Raw genomic sequence first — 14,464 nt, 5'->3', positions numbered from 1 at the left:
TCCACCCTCTACAGGCTGTCTGCAGCAATCACATACAGGAGGGGGCGGAGACAGGACCAGTCACAATGTACAAGGAGAAAGAGCAGTGGGAGGGGCCATCAGGCTCCGCCCACTACAAAAAACTACATAATGGGGGGCGGAGACAAGACAATCACCTTGCACAAGGAGAGAGAGCAGAGCTGTGGGAGGGCCCCAGCAGGCCCCACCCATTACAGGCTGCCTGCAAAAAAACGCAGGGAGGGGGCGGAGACCAGACCAGTCCCCCTGCACAAGGAGAGAGATCAGCAGTGGGCGGTCTTTATTACAGGAAGTCTCACACTTGATTACTGTACAGATCTGGAAGAAATACACAAAGAATACACACAATGAATCGATTTCAATGATATTCAATTATCCCGGAGTGCAGATTTTATAACATTCATTTGTAGCTGTTTATCCCTTCTTTTCACCTCCTAGGTCTACTACCTTGGCAAGGGAGAAGAGTCTAAGATGAAGATTTCTGGGGCTGGCCTTTCTATAGAAGACATATTTTTGTCCCATATGAAGAAAGTGGCCAGCCACGTGGCCTCCTGCTATCCCGGGGTGCGGGTGATCGCCTGGGATGACATGCTGCGTGGAGCAAGCGTCCAAACCTTAACAGGTCAGAGCCTACATCTTATTTTATTTAAAGCTGAACCCCATCCAGGTCTTTTGAGTAGAGCAGAGAAAGTTTAAAGACTCAGGCAGGTCTTATTGCCATCAGTATCCCTATGGGGGGGGGGGCTTCTATCTTAAATCTGACCTCCGGCCTTCCCTTGGGGCTCCAGTCACACCTCAGCGAAATGCTGGAGGGGGGAAAAAAATCAGTTATTCTCTACGGAGACAGTTCCCATCTCCACCCCAAACGCCTAAAGCTCAAACAAGTTCTTGAGCTGTTTTTGACGATGGAATCCAGCAGATTTGTGCGTTTTTGGAGCGTTTGTATTCCCATAGAAAAGAATGGAAACAATTTGTCGCGATTTTCTGCTCAAATAAAAAAAATTAAAAATAAAATTGTAATAGTATATGAATAAATAAAAATAAAAAAATAAATACAAAAATAACTAGAAATCATCATAAATAAGTAAAATAAATTAATAATATGTAATAATACATTAATAAATAATAACCTCTAACCTTAAATATTAAATACAATTATTATTATTAATAAATACAATTATTATTATTATTAATAATAATAATAATAATAATAAAACAACAACACCCAAACTCCAACAAAAAAATACATTAATAATAATTATTATTTTTTGTGTTTGGGTGTTTATTTATTATTATATTATTTTTTTTAAGGGGTAAGGGTTAAAGTTAAGGGTTAATTATTTATTTATTGTTACTTAGTATTAACCGATTCCCGTCCGGCTCATGTGTATATACTGCGGCAGAATGGAACCGCTGGGCAAAACCCTGTATGGGTACATCTTTCCCTTTTAAGAGCCGCCAGAGGGCGCGCATGCCTGATGCATGGTGTGGGACCCAATGCACGTGGCCAACGGGCGCAATCGCGTGCACGAGAGCCAGTACAGGGATTTGTGTGTGTGTGTAAACATCCATGTCTTCCCATCCTGACATTCCCATCCTGACAGTGCTTCAAAGGCAAGACCGGGCCGAGGGGTAGACAGGAGAGGCAAGAGGGGGCACAAAAGGGGGCAGGACCTTCAGCCTAAGCTGGTAATGTAGCTTACAGCTCATTGGGCAGGGGGGGCCGCACTTTGGACTTTTTTTTTGCTTTGAGTTCTATAAAGCCCCTTTTTTTTCCCATCTCTGTCTGAAGGCCTCTTCTGGATTCAGATCATGATGTGGGGGCTGCAAGCATTGAATAAACTAGGAATAAAGAGCAATTGTCACCTACCTGGTGGAGATCGAGCTGTAGAGGGGGCTTCTCTTGCACCTCCTGTCCAACACCTCCGATAGAGATGACAGGGAGTGTAGGACACCGAGTGGCCCGAGGGCCGGTATAGCAGGTTGGCACCAGCTGAGGCTTGACAGGAACCCGATGACTGTAGATCGCTGGATCAGTAGGCAGAAGCAAAGCCGGAACATAAGACATGGGGGGGGGGGGGTCATCAACAGCCGGGCAGAGCAGGTACAGGAACGTGAGACTGAACCAAGGACCGGATACAAGCCGGGTTCAGTACACATTCAGGAGAGACAGGAGAGTCAAACCCAGGCCAAGGTCACCGGTAGGCAGGCAGAAGTCCAGAGGAGGGTTCAGGTAAAGCCGGGTCCAACACAGGTAAACTGGAAACCGATCAAGGCTACAGGTCAACAGGAACAATCTGAAGGACCACTCAGCAACGTGTTCATGTCATTGCTTGGTTTAACCACTTCCCATCCCAGCCATCGTCAAATGACGTCTGCAGGAGGGATCTCCCATCCTGGGCGGGTGTCATATGACGTCCTCGGCTTCCTGGCCTTCTAGAGGGCGCATGCGCCGCTGGCGGCTGGGATGTCCGATAACAGAGCAGGACCGTGGATCTGTGTGTGTGTAAACACGCAGATCCACGTCCTGTCAGGTGAGAGGAGACCGATCCGTGTGTTCCCAGTACAGAGGAACACCGATCGGTCTCCTCCCCCTTGTGAGTCCCCTCCCCCTACAGTTAGAATCACTCCCTAGGGAACACATTTAACCCCTTGATCGCCCCCTAGTGTTAACTTCTTCCCTGCCAGTGACATGTATACAGTAATCGGTGCATTTTTATAGCACTGATCGCTGTATAATTGTGAATGGTCCCAAAATAGTGTCAAAAGTGTCCGCTCTGTCCGCCGCAATGTCACAGTCAGGATGAAAATTGCAAACCGCCGCCACTAGTAGTAAAAAAAAAAAAAAAAAAAAAAAAAGTCATAAATCTATCCCCTATTTTGTAAACACTATAACTTTTGCGCAAACCAATCAATATACGCTTATTGCAAATTTTTTTTTTTTTTGATCGCCCCCCCAGTGTTAACCCCTTCCCTGCCAGTGACATTTATGCAGTAATCAGTGCATTTTTATAGCTCTGATCGCTGTATAATTGTGAATGGTCCCAAAATAGTGTCAAAAGTGTCCGATGTGTCCGCCACCAATGTCACAGTCAGGATGAAAATCGCACATCGCTGCCATTACTAGTAAAAAAAAAAAAATAATAATAAAAATGCCATAAATCTATCCCCAATTTTGTAGACGCTATAACTTTTGCGCAAACCAATCAATATACGCTTATTGCGATTTTTTTTATTTATTTTTTTTACCAAAAATATGTAGAAGAATAGATATGGCCGATATGTATTCTTCTACATATTTTTGGTAAAAAAAAAAAAATCTCAATAAGCGTATATTGATTGGTTTGCGCAAAAGTGAGGAAAAAAATGTTTTGTTTTTTTTTTTTTGTTTTTAAATGGGATATTTATTATAGCAAACATTAAAAAAATACTGTGTTTTTTTTTTTTCAAACTTGTCACTCTTCTTTTGTTTATAAAGAGGGGGCTCAAAAGAAAGAGGGGCCCCTGGTCGGACTTTGAGGCACAGTAAACCAAAGGGATCGTATTAGAAGTAACAATATAACAAGCTTTATTAAATACATGTACAAAAAATGACAAGGACATTGACACAGAATAAAAATCATCTATATAAAAATATACATGATATGAGCCCCGATGCGTCTACGCGTTTCGTTATAGAACTTCTTCAGGACACATTCAGGTTTCATTTAATGCATATAGAACAATAAAAAATCTATTATATTCATCCATTGGAGCTCATGAAATCTCCTTTGAAGATAGTGAGACCTTTCTCCATTTCTCTGCATTAAATGAAACCTAAATGTGTCTTGAAGAAGTTCTATAACGAAACGTGTAGACGCATCGGGGCTCAGATCATGTATATTTTTATATAGATGATTTTTATTCTGTGTCAATGTCCTTGTCATTTTTTGTACATGTATTTAATAAAGCTTGTTATATTGTTACTTCTAATACAATCCCTTTGGTTTGCTGTGCCTCAAAGTCCGACCAGGGGCTCCTCTTTTGAGCCCCCTCTTTTTTTTCTTTTGTCAAATTAACTTTACGGATGTGGCAATAGGAGTGTTTACCTTTATATTTTGTTCTTTTGTTTATAACGCAAGAAATAAAAACCGCCAAGGTGATCAAATACCACCAATAGAAAGCTCTATTTGTGGGGGAAAAAAAATGATAAAAATGTCATATGGGCACAGTGTTGCATGACCGCGCAATTGTCATTCAAAGTGTTACAGCGCTGAAAATTGTCCTGGGCAGGAAGGGGGTGAAAATGCCCGGTATTGAAGTGGTTAGATAGGCTGTCCGGCACCAGTACACGTTCCTTCCTTTGCGCACACAATGCGCGTTTTGTTTAGCAGACTTCTCTTACAGCAATGCAATTGTTTAGTTCTTGTCAGGACAGGACAGTTATTATATACAATGTATCTGTGTCCTAATATCCTCCGTCACTTAGAGATCTGTTACTGTCTTCTCTAGAATCCGGAGTCGCACGGTTTGTGGAGCCCATGATCTGGGACTACACTCCGAATCTGGATGTCGATGACAGAAGTAAGTTGTATGTATTTTACACATTTAGGGCGAATAATTTAAGGATTAATTCCACATTACACGGCATGTTTCATGTTACACCGAAGCGCCGCACACCGAAACAAACAGCCTAAGTGTATAGAAGAGTCAAAAATGGCTTCAGCCCCGGCTCCTCCCAGGCCACGCCTCTGGTGTCTTTTGCCCCTGCCACAGGGGTAACAGTAACTATCAGCGCAGTGAATACAGTGGAACCTCGGATTGCGAGTAACGCGGTTAACGAGCGCTTCGCAATACAAGCGCTGTATTTTTAAAAATCGTAACTCGGTTTGCGAGTGTTGTCCTGCAAAACGAGCGCGATTCAGGCCAAAGAGGTGTGCAGTACCGCTTTTGGCCTGAGGTGGGGGAGCGCCGGAGCTGAACAGAGCCGAACGTCGCCCGATCGGAAATGCATGGAAAGGCCTGAGGACAGCACAGCTGACCTCGGCAAATCTCGGGTAGGACATCTTTCTGAGGTTTGCCGAGGTCAGCCGAAGTGTCCCTCGGGCCTTTTTGGCAGTTTCCGAAGCTCTCCGGCGCCCCCCCCCCCCCCCCCGCCTCTGGCCGCATGCGGTATTGCATCCCATTGAAGTCAATGCGGAACAAATTATTTTAGTTTCCATTGACTTCAATGGGAAAACTCACTTTGATATGCGAGCACTTTGGATTACGAGCATTCTCCTGGAACGGATTGTGCTCCTAATCCGAGGTTCCATTGTATGGCATTAGTCCATTGCGAAGTCAGTAATTCAAGGGTTAATAATATTTCAGATAAAAGAATAAAATAGTGGCAAGGCAACGGCGGCTGCTGTCCTCAGAGAGCTGACTCTGTGTATAGGAGGACAAAAGGGGAGAACACAGGAAGCGCCACCTGAGTGTAGTATTAGAAGCAGCTTTAATGGCAAAGTAACAAAACTCACAAAAAGTAAAAACATAAAAGGCTCTTCTGTATAGTTGTAGGTGGAGTCCATCTGGAGGTCCCTGGATCCCGATCCGGTCACTGTGTATTGGTCCGGTCGCTCAGCACGTCCTGTGGCCACCAGGAGGGAGCCGGAACCGGCGTCGGACACTCGTGGATGATGTCACTGGAGCACATCCAGGGGAACCTCCACAAAAAAGAGGGGAAAGGACTGGCAGGCTACGCGCTTGGAGCTTCAGCTCCTCCTACTGGCCAATAGAAGGAGCTGAAGATCCGAGCGCGTCTCTTTGTGGAGGTTCCTCTAGATGTGCCCCTATGACATCATCCACGAGTGAAAGACGCCGGTTCCGGCTCCCTCTTGGTGGCCACAGGACGTGCTGAGCGACCGGACCAATACACAGTGACCGGATCGGGATCCAGGGACCTCCAGATGGACTCCACATACCTATACAGATGAGCCTTTTATGTTCTTCCTTCTTGTAAGTGAGTTTCGTTACCTTGCCATTAAAGTTGCTTCTAATACTACACTCAGGTGGCGCTTCCTGTGTTCTCCCTTTTGTGCCCCTGCCACAAGGCTTAGCCGCGGGTGAAATGCATTGATGAGGCCTGGGAGGTGCCGGGCTAAGACATTTTTGAGTCCTCCGTACACTTGGGCTGTTTCTTTGGTGTACAGCACTTCCTTCGTTCCTTCTCTACATGTGTGTGTGCCGAGCCGGGACAGTCTCTTTTCAGCACCGACACCCACCTCTAATGCGGGTCACCGGAGCCATGTTGGGATAATTGCCCTGAGCGGGCAAAGAAAAAGCCCAAGTGTATGGAAGAATCAAATACAGCTTCAGCCCGGCTCCTCCCAGGCCATGCCCCAAATGCGTTTCGTCCCTCCCACATAGTTTAGTCACGGATGAAAAGCATAAGACATGTGGCCTGGAAGGAGCCAAGCTAAGCTGTTTTCGACTCTCTTATACACTTGGGCTGTTTCTTTAGTGTGTGGTACTTCCTTCATTCCTTCTCTGCATGTGTGTGCCGAGCCGGGACAGGCTCGCTTCAGCACCGGCACCCACGTCTTAATGCAAGTCACTGGAGCTATGTTGGGATTACTGCCCTGAGCGGGCAAAGAAACAGCCCAAGCGTATAAAAGAGTCAAAAACCGCTTCAGCCCAGCTCCTCCCAGGCCATGTCCCCAACACGTTTCGTCCCTCCCACAGGCCTTAGTCTTGGGTGAAACGCTTCGGAGATGAGGCCTATGAGGAGCCTAGCTAAGCTGTACATTTGGGCTGGTTCTGTGCGGTGCTTCCCTTATTCCTTCTCTACATGTGTGTGCCGAGCTGGCACAGGCTCCCATCAGGGCCGGCACCTACCTCTTAATGCAAGTCACTGGAGCCATGTTGGGATAACTGCCCTGAGCGGGCAAAGAAACAGCCCAAGCGTATAAAAGAGTCAAAAACCGCTTCAGCCCAGCTCCTCCCAGGCCATGTCCCCAACACGTTTCGTCCCTCCCACAGGCCTTAGTCTCGGGTGAAACGCTTCGGAGATGAGGCCTAAGAGAAGCCTAGCTAAGCTGTACATTTGTGCTGGTTCTGTGCGGTGCTTCCCTTATTCATTCTCTACATGTGTGTGCCAAGCCGGCACAGGCTTCCATCAGGGCCAAAACCTACCTCTTAATGCAAGTCACCGGAGCCATGTTAGGATGATTGCTTTGAGCAGCGCCCTTACGTTTTCACATGCCATTCATCAGCCCCCCCACTTTCCTGAATTGTGGGGTGCTTCTGTTTTTAATTTGAATGTGTGTTCCAAGCCGGGACAGGCTCTCTTCAGCACTGACACCCACCTCTAATGCGGAGCCATGTTCGGATGATTACACTGAGCGGGCATAGAAACAGTCCAAGTGTATAAAATCGCCAAAAACCACTTCAGCCCGGCTCCTCCCAGGCCATGCCTCCAAAACGTTTTGTCCCTTTTACAGGGCTTAGTCACGGGTGAAAAGCGTAAGAGATGAGGCCTGGGAGGAGCCGGGCTAAGCTGTTTCTTTGGTGTGCGGTGCTTCCGTCATTCTTTCTCTACATGTGCGTGTCGAGCCGGGATAGGCTCTCTTCAGCGCCGGGACAGGCTCTCTTCAGTGCCGGGACAGGCTCTCTTCAGCTCCGGGACAGGCTCTCTTCAGCTCCGGGACAGGCTCTCTTCAGCGCCGGGACAGGCTCTCTTCAGTGCCGGGACAGGCTCTCTTCAGTGCCGGGACAGGCTCTCTTCAGTGCCGGGACAGGCTCTCTTCAGTGCCGGGACAGGCTCTCTTCAGCTCCGGGACAGGCTCTCTTCAGCTCCGGGACAGGCTCTCTTCAGGGCCGGGACAGGCTCTCTTCAGTGCCGGGACAGGCTCTCTTCAGGGCCGGGACAGGCTCTCTTCAGGGCCGGGACAGGCTCTCTTCAGTGCCGGGACAGGCTCTCTTCAGGGCCGGGACAGGCTCTCTTCAGTGCCGGGACAGGCTCTCTTCAGGGCCGGGACAGGCTCTCTTCAGCTCCGGGACAGGCTCTCTTCAGGGCCGGGACAGGCTCTCTTCAGGGCCGGGACAGGCTCTCTTCAGGGCCGGGACAGGCTCTCTTCAGGGCCGGGACAGGCTCTCTTCAGTGCCGGGACAGGCTCTCTTCAGGGCCGGGACAGGCTCTCTTCAGGGCCGGGACAGGCTCTCTTCAGGGCCGGGACAGGCTCTCTTCTGCTCCGGGACAGGCTCTCTTCAGGGCCGGGACAGGCTCTCTTCAGCGCCGGGACAGGCTCTCTTCAGCGCCGGCACCCGTCTCTTAAAAGTGAAGTACGGGGAAAGCTCGTTTGGTTGTATTTCTCCTGTGGATCACAGGAGTGAAGTTCGTTCTGCACTCCTGTGACCCGTTTTCAGCAGACAGCGGGCTGAAGCCGGCTGTCGGCTAACGCCACAGAGCTGGTCCTGCCTTGGGCAAGACCGCGACAATAGAGTTGGGATCTGCCCACATGCCTGAACCATCACCCGGCTCAGCCTCTCAGCGAGAGCCTGTGCCTGCTGCTCCCGCCCCCTCCACAGCTCAGCGCTCCAGTAAGCGGGGGGGGAGCAGAGAGCTCTCACAGTCAGCAGCTCTCTGCTCTGGGAGCTGTGAGAACTGAGCGATCGGTGGTGTTCGATCATTCGGTTCTCAGTGTTAGAGGTGTCGGGGGGGACAGGCGCAGCACACCGATGCTGCATCCACCTAGGTAAGTATGATTATTAACCACTTCAACTCCGGAAGGTTTACCCCCCTCTTCATGACCAGGCCATTGTTTGCGATACGGCACTGCGTTACTTTAACTGACAATTGCGCAGTCATCCAACGCTTTACCCAAACAAAATGTATGTCCTTTTTTTTTTCCCACCAATAGTTTTCTTTTGGTGGTATTTGATCATCTCTGCGTTTTTTTTATTTTTTGCGCTATAAACAAAAAAAAGACAACAATTTTGGGAAAAAAAAAAAAAACAATATTTTTTTTATTTTTTGGTATTAAACACATCCAATAAAAAAACATAAAAAATCAAATTTCTTTATCAATTTAGTCCAATATGTATTCTGCTACATGTTTTTGGTAAAAAAAAAATCCCAATAAGCGTATATTGATTGGCTAAACTATGGGATATTTTTACGGAATTTTTATTTTTTTACTAGTAATGGCGGCAACCAGCGACTTATAGCGGGACTGCGACATTGCGGCGGACACTTTTGATAACTTTTTGGGGACCAGAGACACTAATACAGTGATCAGTGCTAAGAAATATACACTGTCACTGTACTAATGACTCTGGCAGGGAAGGGGTTAACATCAGGGGCGATCAAAGGGTTAAATGTGTCCCTAGGGAGTGCTTACTAACTGGGGGGGGGGTGCTTTAACTGTGGGAAGATAGAGATCCATGTTCCTGCTTTGCAGAAACACAAGATCTCTGTCTTCCCTTGTTGCAGATCAGTGTTCTGCCTCTGTCCAGAATAATCGGCGGGTCCCGGCGGACATCGGGTCCAACGGATCTGCTGATTGGCTCCCGTTGTGTCCAGCCACAGTGGGAGAGGCAGATATTGGGTCCACCGGATCCGCTGATTGGCTCCCGCTGTGTCACCGGAGCCATGTTGGGATGTTTGCTGTGAGCGGCACCCATAAGTTTTCACATAGTTCATAGTGACCTGTAACATGGCGCCATTCATTAGCCCCCCACCCCCCACATTCCTGAGTTGTGTTTCATTTTGAATTCGGCATGGCTCTGCCCACACGGCCACGTCATCCATTTGCAGAGTTCCTTGAATGGAGAGACTACAACCCCTACATACTGCTGCGGCAGAGGGACTCCTAGTTCTTAAAGGAGCACAAGTGCTGTGACGTCATCACGCTGGTAGTCTTTTTTTTTTTTTTTTTTTTTTTTTTCAATAAATCTCACTATATAGAACTTTTATCAACAAACAATGACATTTTACATTTATTTGATAGTAACCCCTCCCCCTCCCACGCTGGTATTCTTTTAATACCTCCTCCAGCTCCATAATTGAAGGTCCATACTGAGGTATGAACCTGCGACTGGAGGAATAGTCCAATAGTGCAAGAGCCTGTAAACCGCCGGAGAAAATGCCAATTTGCACCTCATGTCAGACTTGCTTTGCAAAGCCGTCCCCTCCAGTGTAACAACGCCCGCGGCCCCCTCCTTGTCCAGCACTACAACGCCCGCGGCCCCCTCCATGGCCAGCGCAACAACGCCCGCGGCCCCCTCCATGGCCAGCGCAACAACGCCCGCGGCCCCCTCCATGGCCAGCGCAACAACGCCCGCGGCCCCCTCCATGGCCAGCGCAACAACGCCCGCGGCCCCCTCCATGGCCAGCGCAACAACGCCCGCGGCCCCCTCCATGGCCAGCGCAACAACGCCCGCGGCCCCCTCCATGGCCAGCGCAACAACGCCCGCGGCCCCCTCCATGGCCAGCGCTACAACGCCCGCGGCCCCCTCCTTGTCCAGCGCTACAACGCCCGCGGCCCCCTCCATGGCCAGCGCTACAAGGCCCGCGGCCCCCTCCTTGTCCAGCTCTACAACGCCCGCGGCCCCCTCCATGGCCAGCGCTACAGCGCCCGCGGCCCCCTCCTTGTCCAGCTCTACAACGCCCGCGGCCCCCTCCATGGCCAGCGCTACAACGCCCGCGGCCCCCTCCTTGTCCAGCTCTACAACGCCCGCGGCCCCCTCCTTGTCCAGCTCTACAACGCCCGTGGCCCCCTCCTTGTCCAGCGCTACAACGCCCGCGGCCCCCTCCATGGCCAGCGCTACAAGGCCCGCGGCCCCCTCCTTGTCCAGCTCTACAACGCCCGCGGCCCCCTCCATGTCCAGCTCTACAACGCCCGCGGCCCCCTCCATGGCCAGCGCTACAACGCCCGCGGCCCCCTCCTTGTCCAGCTCTACAACGCCCGTGGCCCCCTCCTTGTCCAGCGCTACAACGCCCGCGGCCCCCTCCATGGCCAGCGCTACAAGGCCCGCGGCCCCCTCCATGGCCAGCGCTACAAGGCCCGCGGCCCCCTCCATGGCCAGCTCTACCACGCCCGCAGCCCCCTCCATGGCCAGCGCTACAACGCCCGCAGCCCCCTCCATGGCCAGCGCTACAACGCCCGCGGCCCCCTCCATGGCCAGCTCTACAACGCCCGCGGCCCCCTCCATGGCCAGCTCTACAACGCCCGCGGCCCCCTCCATGGCCAGCGCTACAACGCCCGCGGCCCCCTCCTTGGCCAGCGCTACGAGGCCCGCTGCCGCCTCCTTGGCCAGCGCTACAACGCCCGCAGTCCCCTCCATGGCCAGCGCTACAGCGCCCGCGGCCCCCTCCTTGGCCAGCTTTACAACACCCACGGCCCCCTCCATGGCCAGCGCTACAACGCCCGCGGCCCCCTCCATGGCCAGCGCTACAATTACCGCGGCCCCCTCCTTGGCCAGCGCTACAACACCCGCGGCCCCCTCCTTGGCCAGTGCTACAACGCCCGCGGCCCCCTCCATGGCCAGTGCAACAACACCCGCGGCCCCCTCCATGGCCAGCGCTACAACGCCCGCGGCCCCCTCCATGGCCAGCTCTACAACACCCGTGGCCCCCTCCTTGGCCAGCGCTACAACGCCCGCCGCCGCCTCCTTGGCCAGCGCTACAACGCCCGCAGTCCCCTCCATGGCCAGCGCTACAACGCCCACGGCCCCCTCCATGGCCAGCGCTACAACGCCCGCGGCCCCCTCCATGGCCAGCACTACAATTCCCGTGGCCCCCTCCTTGGCCAGCGCTACAACACCCGCGGTCCCCTCCTTGGCCAACGCTACAACGCCCGTGGCCGGCGCTACAACGCCCGCGGCCCCCTCCATGGCCAGCGCTTCAACACCCGCGGTCCCCTCCTTGGCCAGCGCTACAACGCCCGCGGCCCCCTCCATGGCCAGCGCTACAACACCCGCGGCCCCCTCCATGGCCAGCTCTACAACGCCCGCGGCCCCCTCCATGGCCAGCTCTACAACGCCCGCGGCCCCCTCCATGGCCAGCGCTACAACGCCCGCGGCCCCCTCCTTGGCCAGCGCTACGAGGCCCGCTGCCGCCTCCTTGGCCAGCGCTACAACGCCCGCAGTCCCCTCCATGGCCAGCGCTACAGCGCCCGCGGCCCCCTCCTTGGCCAGCTTTACAACACCCACGGCCCCCTCCATGGCCAGCGCTACAACGCCCGCGGCCCCCTCCATGGCCAGCGCTACAATTACCGCGGCCCCCTCCTTGGCCAGCGCTACAACACCCGCGGCCCCCTCCTTGGCCAGTGCTACAACGCCCGCGGCCCCCTCCATGGCCAGTGCAACAACACCCGCGGCCCCCTCCATGGCCAGCGCTACAACGCCCGCGGCCCCCTCCATGGCCAGCTCTACAACACCCGTGGCCCCCTCCTTGGCCAGCGCTACAACGCCCGCCGCCGCCTCCTTGGCCAGCGCTACAACGCCCGCAGTCCCCTCCATGGCCAGCGCTACAACGCCCACGGCCCCCTCCATGGCCAGCGCTACAACGCCCGCGGCCCCCTCCTTGGCCAGCTTTACAACACCCACGGCCCCCTCCATGGCCAGCGCTACAACGCCCGCGGCCCCCTCCATGGCCAGCGCTACAACGCCCGCAGTCCCCTCCATGGCCAGCGCTACAGCGCCCGCGGCCCCCTCCTTGGCCAGCTTTACAACACCCACGGCCCCCTCCATGGCCAGCGCTACAACGCCCACGGCCCCCTCCATGGCCAGCGCTACAACGCCCGCGGCCCCCTCCATGGCCAGTGCAACAACACCCGCGGCCCCCTCCATGGCCAGCGCTACAACGCCCGCGGCCCCCTCCATGGCCAGCTCTACAACACCCGTGGCCCCCTCCTTGGCCAGCGCTACAACGCCCGCCGCCGCCTCCTTGGCCAGCGCTACAACGCCCGCAGTCCCCTCCATGGCCAGCGCTACAACGCCCACGGCCCCCTCCATGGCCAGCGCTACAACGCCCGCGGCCCCCTCCATGGCCAGCACTACAATTCCCGTGGCCCCCTCCTTGGCCAGCGCTACAACACCCGCGGTCCCCTCCTTGGCCAACGCTACAACGCCCATGGCCGGCGCTACAACGCCCGCGGCCCCCTCCATGGCCAGCGCTACAACACCCGCGGCCCCCTCCATGGCCGGCGCTACAACGCCCGCGGCCCCCTCCATGGCCGGCGCTACAACACCCGCAGCCCCCTTCATGGCCAGCGCTACAACGCCTGCGGCCCCCTCCATGGCCAGCACTACAATTCCCGTGGCCCCCTCCTTGGCCAGCGCTTCAACACCCGCGGTCCCCTCCTTGGCCAGCGCTACAACGCCCGCGGCCCCCTCCATGGCCAGCGCTACAACACCCGCGGCCCCCTCCATGGCCGGCGCTACAACGCCCGCGGCCCCCTCCATGGCCGGCGCTACAACGCCCGCAGCCCCCTTCATGGCCAGCGCTACAACGCCTGCGGCCCCCTCCATGGCCAGCGCTTCCATCTTGCACATAATCTATACTGTATCTATGATATAAAATGTTGCTTTTTATAAGATATCACTCTATGAAAAGACTCTTTTATTAGCGCCCCCCAGTGACTGAGTTATTTGTTGCCTCCCTGCAGCTGCTCTGATCGAGAAATACTGGCAGTGCGGTTTCCACAAGATCTGGTTGGCCAGCGCTTTTAAAGGTGCCACCGGCCCCACCCAACAGCTGACCCTGATCGGGAATCATCTGGAGAACCACCGATGTTGGCAGCGGGTGGCCCAGAGGGTGCCTCAAGGCGTCCTGCAAGGACTGGCGCTGACAGGGTGGCAGCGGTAAGTACATGAGGGGGCAGCCATGTTGTCTACTTTAAAGCACTTGTAAATCCTTTCCATTCCATACACCCAGTGAAGTGACCGGCCTCGGGTGATACACAGAGATGAAACAAATCCTCCTACGTAATTTGTACCTGTTTATCTGCAGCCTTCTCTTCTCTGCATCCGTTCAAAGTGCAGAATTATAAAGCTTGTCTGAGCGTTCAGAAAAAAAAGGGGGAGAAAAAATTGTACACTGCAGAGCTCAGTGAGGAGAGCTGATTGGAGGGGAGGGAAGGGACACCCCCTTTCCCCTTCACACCGGAACAGGGCTGAGGCTGTCAATCACAGGCTGTGTGCTGAAGATCCTTCCCCTGTCACCTTTTTTTCTCCTGGTGTCAGAAGCGATTCATGCAGATAGCAGAGGAAGCAGCAGACAAATACCGTGTCACCAGTGCAGTACAGCGTCTCATATAACTGAAATTTTTTTTTTTTTCTTTTACATATAGTAACCAGAGCAATACAGTGTTACCATAGTAACGCTGTACTACTCTTGGAAGATGATCGAGATTTTTTTTTTTTTTTTTACACACTATGATTGCTGATAATTTGTGAATTTTACCGTTTTATAAGCAACCATTTT

At 53.3% G+C, this 14,464-nt stretch overlaps 1 protein-coding gene across 1 annotated transcript in view; it reads left to right on the top strand.

Annotated features, from left to right (window-relative positions):
• The window catches only part of HEXD (hexosaminidase D), a 49,762-nt gene that overhangs the window by 22,444 nt on the left and 12,854 nt on the right, over nt 1-14,464 (top strand). Inside the window, exons 6-8 of the mRNA XM_073607009.1 lie at nt 457-640; nt 4,510-4,581; nt 13,647-13,842. Coding sequence (XP_073463110.1) covers nt 457-640; nt 4,510-4,581; nt 13,647-13,842 — 452 coding nt within the window. The remainder of the gene's footprint in view (nt 1-456; nt 641-4,509; nt 4,582-13,646; nt 13,843-14,464) is intronic.

The sequence above is a fragment of the Aquarana catesbeiana genome, linkage group LG12, assembly GCF_042186555.1.
Source record: "Aquarana catesbeiana isolate 2022-GZ linkage group LG12, ASM4218655v1, whole genome shotgun sequence".
Classification (NCBI taxonomy): Eukaryota; Metazoa; Chordata; class Amphibia; order Anura; family Ranidae; genus Aquarana; species Aquarana catesbeiana.
This window is presented reverse-complemented; position numbering and strand designations above follow the sequence as displayed.